The sequence below is a fragment of the Tachysurus vachellii genome, chromosome 19 (assembly GCF_030014155.1).
Source record: "Tachysurus vachellii isolate PV-2020 chromosome 19, HZAU_Pvac_v1, whole genome shotgun sequence".
NCBI classification, from domain to species: Eukaryota; Metazoa; Chordata; class Actinopteri; order Siluriformes; family Bagridae; genus Tachysurus; species Tachysurus vachellii.
Window position 1 is genome coordinate 5,164,121 of NC_083478.1, and position 9,047 is coordinate 5,173,167.

Genomic DNA, 9,047 nt, shown 5'->3' on the forward strand with positions numbered 1-9,047 from the left:
AGATGGAGGTAGCAGAGATGAGGATGTTGAGGTTCTCTTTAGGAGTGACGAGGATGGACAGGATTAGGAGCGAGCACATCAGAGGTACAGCTCAGGTTGTCTGTTTTGGGGACAAGGTCAGAGAGGATAGATTGAGATGGTTTGGACATGTACAGAGGAGGGAGATGGTTATATTGGTAGAAGGATGTTGGAGATGGAGCTGCCAGGTAAGAGGTCAAGAGGAAGGCCAAAGAGGAGATATATGGATGTGTTAAACGAGGACATGAAGGTAATTGGTGCGAGAGTAGGGGATGCCGAGGATAGAGTTAGGTGGAAACAAATGATTTGCTGTGGTGAACTCTAACAGGAAAAGCCGGAAGAAGAAGAAGAAGAAGAAGAAGAAGGCACTCAAAAATGGGAATATGTGATTTAAGAGAATTCTTGAGGGTTGTATTAAAATATTAATTCCTTAAACATGATTTCATTACACTAAGTTGAATTTAAAGTGTGATCCCATGACCTAGTATTAATGCGATCCAATCATCTTGCCAGATAAAGAGATCAGCATTAAACTGTTAAGATGATAAAATTACGACATGCCTGGCAGTGCAAAGGGTTGTGTTTTATCCTGAGTTTATTCCATGGCATTAAATTCATGATTAAATCATGTTGGCTGTAAGAAAACAAAGGACATAAACCGCATCAAAGTAGTTCAGGTAAAGCACTTCATTCACACACAGCAAACAAACATGAATTGAGTATGAGAGAGGAATTTATGAAGCAACAATTTTCACTTAAGTGCAGCTGATGCACACATCTGAATCACAAAAATTCAAGTAAAATCCTTCAGAGTATTTATTTTATTACAATATTTCAGGATTGTAAATAAGGGTGGCACGGTGGCTTAGTGGTTAGCACGTTGGCCTCACACCTCCAGGGTTGAGGGTTCGATTCCCGCCTCCGCCTTGTGTGTGTGGAGTTTGCATGTTCTCCCCGTGCCTCGGGGGTTTCCTCCGGGTACTCCGGTTTCCTCCCCCGGTCCAAAGACATGCATGGTAGGTTGATTGGCATCTCTGGAAAATTGTCCCTAGTGTGTGATTGCGTGAGTGAATGAGTGTGTGTGTGTGCCCTGCGATGGGTTGGCACTCCGTCCAGGGTGTATCCTGCCTTGATGCCCGATGACGCCTGAGATAGGCACAGGCTCCCCGTGACCCGAGGTAGTTCGGATAAGCAGTAGAAAAGGAGTGAGAGTGAGTGAGGATTGTAAATACACAGTATTGAAAGTAAAATAATTACACAACTTTTTGACTCCGTTGGAAAGTTTGTATAAAATGAAATGGTCACTGTGCTCTGATGAACAAAGCAACCTTTGGAATCTTTTGTGTTTGGAAACAGTAGTTAAATCTCAGATGGTAGAAAAGTTTAGGCTTTAAGTTGTGGATTTTGAGCATAAAGTAATCTGCGAGGTCTGCTATAGATGTACAGGAGAACTGGACGTATGTGTTGGTTGAATGTTTAACATATAAATATTTCTTGACATATGACAATTAGGTAAAATTTCTCCGTTATAAAAAATGTTTTCATCCCTGAAATTAATTTAGTAAAAGATGAGATTTCTAATCCATTTTTTTCGTTCTTTTCATAGATAAAGACAAAAGAGCGGTGGCATGTGCGACACTCTCACCAGAGTAGATGAAGAGGGTTTGAGAGTGATCAGCTGCTGTCTGACTGTGCTGACACGAGACGCTTAAAAGCCGATGGGAACAGAAACGTGTTGCGCTGACTGAGGATCTGCCCTGTGGCTCTGTCCCAGGGGAGCTGCTGCAATCGCTGTGACCTCTGCCTGCAGCATCACCTCTTACGCAGTTCACATACTTTCAGACCGGCGAAAATAGAGAGAGATAAAATATATGATCAAGTTTGAAATCTACAAAAACAAATGCAATTATTAAATATACAAATGCAAAATGAACTAAAAAAAGAGTGTAAGTTATGTGCTTCACAGCTATCAGATCTCTACCCTATTGAACATATATTGAGCCATCATCCTCATCCGCATAATCATCATCCTCATCATCATCATCATCACCATAACACCAAGTGAGGGAATAGTTTTTTTGTGTGCATGATGTTCATTGTAGTTGTGGATATGTACACAATCTGTGCCACTGGTGTAACAAATCTGTTCATTTTACACACTTTATGTTTTTTCATCTTCATCATTCCTCAGTATACAAGCACAAACTTGAGGATGTGATGAATTCTGCAGTAACCACAAAGTTCTGCTCATGACTTTTTGCTTAGTTAATGCAAAATAAACCACCTTAACAACTCTCCTCTGTTTATCTGTAGTATCACCTGCAATGTCGGAGATGTTCTTCATAAAGAAAGAAACAACCTGTGTAAGCTTTTATACAGTCAGCGGACACAAACGATACGATTATCTTTTTATACTATTATTTTGTTATTATATTGTCATATAGATTTTTACTTCCCTATTGAATCTGTTTTTATTTTTATTATATGAAGCACTTTGAGATTTTAGGTGGAACATAAATTAAAACAATATTCATATATTTCATTTAGTTCCTTCCTGTAATAAACAAAGAAATAAACAAAAACAACCTTGAAGAAACTTATAAGGTCTGTGGATTATCTCTAATATAATCTCACATGTAAGAATTTCACATATGATATTTAATGACAAAAACTAAAATATTTGAACTGAATTGCCATAACTTAACAATCCTATCATGTGTGGTCATCACAAAACCTTCCCTTACCATCTCCCTTCTTCGCCGCCGTACAATAGTGAAGATATTTGGTTTATATACTAGAAAGATGGCATAATAAAGCCTGTTTCCCTTCCGGGAGTCTCTTTTGTTCTAGTGGGCAGACAGGATGGGAGTTGTGGTTGAAAAAATAATAGTAAAGGAGAGATGAAGAGCGAGCAATTGGACATTAAAGTGCAGTCTCAAACCTCGCTCTTTTTCTCCCTCAATTTTTTGTCTCTCTGTGGCACTAATCCACTGGGCAAACAACACGAACTCCCAGTAAATGAAAGGTCCTGATCCACAGGGGCGAGATGAGGGATAAAGCATCGTGATTAAGATTGTATTAATGGGGCCATAGGAGGCTGGAAGGCTTTAATCAGTGGTTGTGCTGCCTTAATCCCTTGCCTTTAAGCTGCTGCTAACACTGTGATCCTCCCTCCTCCTCGGTCACTCACACTCTTACACACACTCGATAAAAGATGGCCAAGGTGCCAGAGCAGGAGCCCAGTGAAATCGAGATGGAGCGAGTGAGACCCCGGGAGCAGCTGCGAGGAGAAACGAGGGAGATGTGGGGCCCGAGGGAACAGGAGCTTTGGGAAAGGAAAAAACAAAGAGAGGCAGAAATAAAAGGAAAAGTTGGAGTGACGGGAAAAGAGAAAAAAAAAATGACAGCGTGTGATGATTCACGTCCACGTCACATTTATTTGTGTTTTCAAGATTTGAACTTCTAGCTCACAAATATGTAAACAAACAACCTTCAAGTTTATGATAAAAATCAATGATGCAGTCACTGTGTGTCAAGTCATAAACTCTCTGTATAATACTTTTTGTTTAGGAAAGTTTTCAGTTGAGCATTAAAGCAGAATAAAGACAAGGCTTTGCAGTGTGATATTGTGAGGTGAGGCTCAAAGGTTGAACCGAGGCCGTGAGCGCAGGCCCCTGACAGAGTGCTAGGGTGTCAGAGTTAAAGAGCTTCTAATGGGATGGGGATGCTGTCGTGTTTACCCTGCCTTCCCCCTCCACACGCCTACTGCATTGTAGACGTGGCCCAGCTTTGAGCCACTACAATGGCTGGAGAGGAGGGACAGATGGATGGAGGCACAAAAAGAAGGCAAGGTAGGAGGGCCAGGCCGTGTGAGAGAGGGAATCCTCCGTCCTGCTCACGCTGCTCACCGTGCAAAGAAATGGAGAAATAAAGAGAAAGCAATGGAAAGAAAAGAAAGAAATGGAAAAGGGGAGGGCAAGAGGTCACAGCGGGATTTGGAGTGCAATAGATTATAGTCTATACCCACTATGGAATACAGTATCTGCCTAGATTTGCCTGGAGCAAGCAATATAATGAGAATGATAATGAGCTTACGGTCACCTGGAAAAGGTGACGGATCGGCTCTAGATTTTGCAATTAACAGATGTTTATGCTCAGTATGGGTATTAACTATTTTCTACTAAAATGCAGGATTGTTATAATATAAGAACAATATAATACATATGGAATGAATCCAAACAGATTATGATGGGTATTTCAAGGGAAGATAATGGAAAGAGAGTTTATTCATAAAGTAGCTGTACCTTATGGTGGAAAAATTGTGTGAGGATTATTATTATGCCTTAAAATTCCACTTGTGAATTCAATAAGAAAAAACAAAAACACGAATAAATGAATCGTGTTAAAATAAAGTGTGTGAAATGTGAAAAACATATTTATGTAATACTGAAACACTAGTAACGTATTATATCGCATTACTTATATATATATATGCGCATTACTTTTCATGCTCCTCAGGGCAATCAACACATCTACACTCTTCTTGCTAGTCAGTGTTTGAAAATAGATCTACATTGACGTTTGGCTGCCTATTAAATATTTAATCTACCATCAAAGATCTAGTGTTAATAATTCAATATTGTGCAGCAGATTAAATGCATTACAGGCAAACTAAAACACTGTGTATTATCTCAATACTCTATTAATAATGCATTTAAAATACAATCCATCTAAAAAGATCATAGCCGATACCTTCGTAATATACGGGAGTGAAAAAGAAGCGCCGTTCTGTGAAAGCAAGCTGCCATAAAAGTGATCTACTTATACTTCCTAAAACTACAATTGTCACTTAAACCAGATTCATTTGTGACACAAGTGCACAGCCTTCATTGAGCGGGCCTCATGTGCTCTTGTGAGTTTAACCCCACACCTCCAGGTGAGGTCCTCATCATTAATTTGCGCCGCATGTAATAAGCACTGAATGGCTTTGATTATGGGGTTGGATGAAGGGGGGGGGGGGGTGATGAGCCGAGGTGAGGGAGATGGGGAAAGGCCCCTCCAGTGTAAGATGAGGAGAGCTGAGGGACTGGGAGGGAGGACCCGCACACAGCAACAGATGGGCCCCAATGGTGCTCTCAGGTTGTAAACTTTCTGTTGGGAACATCTGTCCGTTTGTCCATATGCCACATACTCGCATGACCAAAATGACTTGCTAACCAGCCCCTGTATGAAGAACAGACACTCACCAAACTCATCACCCAGAGGTAGTTAGCGCATATTAGTTTGCTGATATGGGGATGAAAATCAATCAGAAGGACATTAATTCCCTGATTAACATACACCCTAAATATTGTACTTGGCAGTTGCACTACATTGCGTCTTAAACACAAAAATGTTTTCCTAAGTGATTATGCAGTAGTTTCCTTGTGACCGTTATGTCACTCTCCAAAAAAATCTTATTTTTCTATTTGTTCTGTACCGAGGGAATAAAGCAGAATTAAGCTGCTGATTGAGGTTCTGTGTCCAGAGCTGAATTACATATTAATCCAGAAAAGAGTAAGGGGGAGATGGGATAGTACCTCTAATCCTACATCCTTCTCAATACTGCCCCCCCCTCACTCCCCACTCATCTAGTTTAGTAAACTATGCCACAAATCATAGAAAAACAAAATAGGATCCAGTGGAATAAGAAAGGACGTGAATAACCATACAGCAAAAATGAATAATAAAAATCTATCAACAAGACTGCTTTTCTGATAATCCCATTTAAAATGTTTTCTTGAATACATATATTATACAGGAACATTTACTATAAATCTATAATCTATTGTGTGTGACTGCCAGGCACATTAGTTCAAAGTGCAAGATATTGTGGTTTTTCATTGCATTTCATTCAACCCACAGGACATTGTTTATAAAATTATTAGTTGGGCTTCAGTTTCCACAACTGAAAAATGTAAACCCCTAGTAACATTTCTCAAAATGCAGAAGATTGAGTACTACAATTACAGAAAATGTACAAATCTAATGTTTTATAGATGACCATAATCCATCAGAGGTTACTTTATATTTAATAAAAACACTTGTTACATTAAGGTAAATTAACAGGTAAGAAGATGCTCATGATGATAATGATCTACCATCACACAAATATGTAGTGATAGTTTTGGATGCACTGTTTGTGTCCCCTCCTATATGCAGTGTCCAAAGTGACAGATGTTGCTGGGGCAACAGTTGGTATTAAGGGGGAGGAGCTTAAGGCCATCTGCCCAGGGTCAAGGTTTGGATGAGTGGGGGCTTTAAAAAAAAAATAAGTGTGGCAAGTTTGGCTAAACATGTGGTAAACGTTTCATTTATTCAGTTCCGTCAAATGCCTGCAGGATTTGATCAGGATTTGTGGTAAAGCAAAGCAAATACTGCTAGGATTCAGTTCCCCCCCTCCTCACATTGCTCTGGTCAAGCAAAGACCCCTGCATGACACTGCCTCCCTGTGGCCTGCTGACACAGCACAGCAAATTAAACATGGATTTGAAAAGACAAAGTTTATTGATAGACAAAACAATTACAGTTAAAACAAAACTACAAGATATCAAAAAGAACTTTCAAATTTTTGCTGGTGCTTTCCACTTCATCACGGAAGTATGCAATCTTCATGTGTGCCATTTTCCTCTGAGTTGAAAAGACAAGTTGCAGTGAGTGAGTAGAGAATTTTTGCTGTCTTTAAAAAGAAGAGAGGGGGGAGAGAGAAAAAAAAAAAAAAAAAAAGTGTAAGCATCATTCCTTACGATGTAATTGCGAATCCGCCCATGCTCAAGACGGAAAAACTCAATGGCAGTGACCTTCTGAACAGATTTAATCTGCAAGAATCCACAGTCTGGAGAACGTTTCGCATGCTCAGACCTTGCAAAAGAAGAAGAAGAAAAAAAATAAATAAAAATAAAAAAAACCCATTCAACAGTATTAGTTTTTGCTCCAAAACACTCAGAGGTAATCATTTATTTTAAAACAGGGAAGAAGGAAGGAAAAAGGGGGAAAAAAAAAAAAAAACACCTTTGCTGTAGCTCAGATGGACATCCCTGCTCTAATTTGTGACAGTGTTGAGGACAGCAAAGAATAGTTATTTATTCACTGCTAATGAAGGAAGGCCTACCAGGGAATATCTTCTGGCTCCCAGCCTTCCAGCTCTTTGAGGCAGTAGAAACAGCAGGCCACATCAGGCTCATTCTCACTAGGACAGTGTACAAAACCTGCCTTGGCCATCTAAAGGTAATGAAAGAAAATTCTGTAGGACTTAACACAAACAGTAATGAACAATATTTTTCTACATCACTCAAAGCAATAGTAAAGCAAAAGTAAAATAAGTAGTGAAAGATAACATTTGGACTAGGCTTTACTTCATACAGACTGAATTTTCAAAAACTATACCAAGTTCATTAACAGTTTATTTGCATTTACTTTGAAATACACAATTAATGGAAAAACATCCCACTTAGTGTATATGAACAAGGACTAAAATATATACACCCCCCCACCATTCCCATCCTACTTCTACCTTATTGCACCAAATCCATCAATCTGGAGGGGTCAGGGCAAACATACCGGAGAGAATATGCTGTCTTGTTTACAAGATTCATAGTTGAGAATACAGAATTTAAAATGTCTTCACAAGTCTGATAAAATGATTAAGCATAGTGCATGTTATACTGGTTTAAAATCATACAATCATAAATAACTGTATAAATAAGTATGAACAGTATGGCACAGTGCTTCGACAGCGCCAGTTGCCGGTGTGGCATTTCCCCATTTTTTCATGTCTGCATGACTTTACTCCAGGGTCTTCACTTTCTTTCCTAAAACATGCATCTAGATGCAATTTCCATGATAAAACATCCTCTAATTGTTGACCTTAGCTAGACTGGAATCCCTCCTGGGTGTATTCCTGTCTAGTGCTCTCAGGATAAGCTGATGGCTGTGACCAGTGGTTACTGGAAAAGAAAGAATGAAAACCCAGAGCCTGTTTTGTTTACAGTATTGTTATACAGGGTACATGGAAATTCAAATATACCAAGATATTCTTGCAAGCTATATCAAACGTAAATGTTGCTGTACTTGACACTTGGGGTATTTTTCCTACAACTGGACCTTGCATTTACATTTCCAGCATTAGGCAGACGCACTTATTCAGAGATTTTTATACGGCAAAAACAGGTTAAGAACCTTGCTCAGGGGCCCAATACATTGAGGGTTAAGTAAAACTCACAACCTTCTGATTAGTAGCCCAACACCTTAACCAATAAGCTACCAAATGCCCAACATTGGTATGTTTATAGCAAGCTTTGACCTACCTGAATGAACTTTAGATGGGCTGGTGGTTAAAATGGACCTGTTTGTTAGCAACAGTCAACCACAGAGTAGTTACCACAAAACCCAACACCTATTAGAGAGCTAATGAGTGTGCTGTTAGGAGTAAAGATTACAGCACGACACCAACTCATTAATAAGTCGAGTGAAAGGAAATCAGACCCCAGGACATTAGACTAACAGCAGGAATGTTTTATTCACTAGCAGCCCAGTGAGCAACGTTATCTGAACTCACCAGCTCTGGTGTGCACTGACAATCCTCACGGAAAGGCCAATCTGCAAACGTCTCTAAACGCCTCTCATATCTGTACATTTGATCAAAAGCCAGGAATCTAGCAGCAATAACGTCTGAATGAGACATAACTGTGCATAAGTTTAATATAAAACCGCTTGCAATGAGAACACAACGCAATTTTTGTGCCGTCGCAAAAGCACTTAACCCCCCCACCAAAAAAGCGGGTCTAATTAAGCAGCCATGATTGTTTACAAGGTTCAGCTGAGGTAAAAGCTTGTTATTTTTCAAAGTGTGGCTACTGATTAACACATTAAAGCCACTAAATTTGACCATAAATCGCTTAACTCTTAAAGTTGTGTTTAAAAGGAATAAACTACAGAAAAAACTGAACTGTCCATTTTGAAATATCTTTATTAAAAGGTAAGAGCGCTTG

General features: G+C 39.4%; 1 protein-coding gene across 2 annotated transcripts; it reads right to left on the bottom strand.

Annotated features, from left to right (window-relative positions):
• Positions 1–1,568: 1,568 nt before the first annotated feature.
• On the bottom strand, positions 1,569–8,808 carry birc5b (baculoviral IAP repeat containing 5b). 2 transcript variants are annotated; one of them, XM_060894311.1, is made up of 4 exons: positions 8,615–8,808; positions 7,169–7,278; positions 6,804–6,918; positions 1,569–1,853 (listed from the first exon to the last, which is right to left on the bottom strand). In XM_060894311.1, the coding sequence occupies exons 1-4, from the start codon at positions 8,738–8,740 to the stop codon at positions 1,596–1,598; spliced, it is 609 nt and encodes a 202-aa protein (XP_060750294.1). In that variant the 5' UTR covers positions 8,741–8,808; the 3' UTR covers positions 1,569–1,595. The 2 variants fall into 2 exon arrangements, with proteins under 2 accessions (XP_060750294.1, XP_060750295.1); XM_060894312.1 differs by lacking the exon at positions 1,569–1,853 and adding an exon at positions 6,352–6,687.
• Between the last annotated feature and the right edge of the window lie 239 nt (positions 8,809–9,047).

Bases quoted from the DNA above. Each gene is read 5' to 3' on its own strand.
- birc5b (XM_060894311.1), bottom strand. From the start codon at position 8,740: ATGTCTCATTCAGACGTTATTGCTGCTAGATTCCTGGCTTTTGATCAA. The intron at 7,279-8,614 runs GTGAGTTCAGAT...CATTACCTTTAG, and splicing joins GTCAGTGCACACCAGAGCTG to ATGGCCAAGGCAGGTTTTGT. The intron at 6,919-7,168 runs GTAGGCCTTCCT...TTCTTTTGCAAG, and splicing joins GAGCCAGAAGATATTCCCTG to GTCTGAGCATGCGAAACGTT.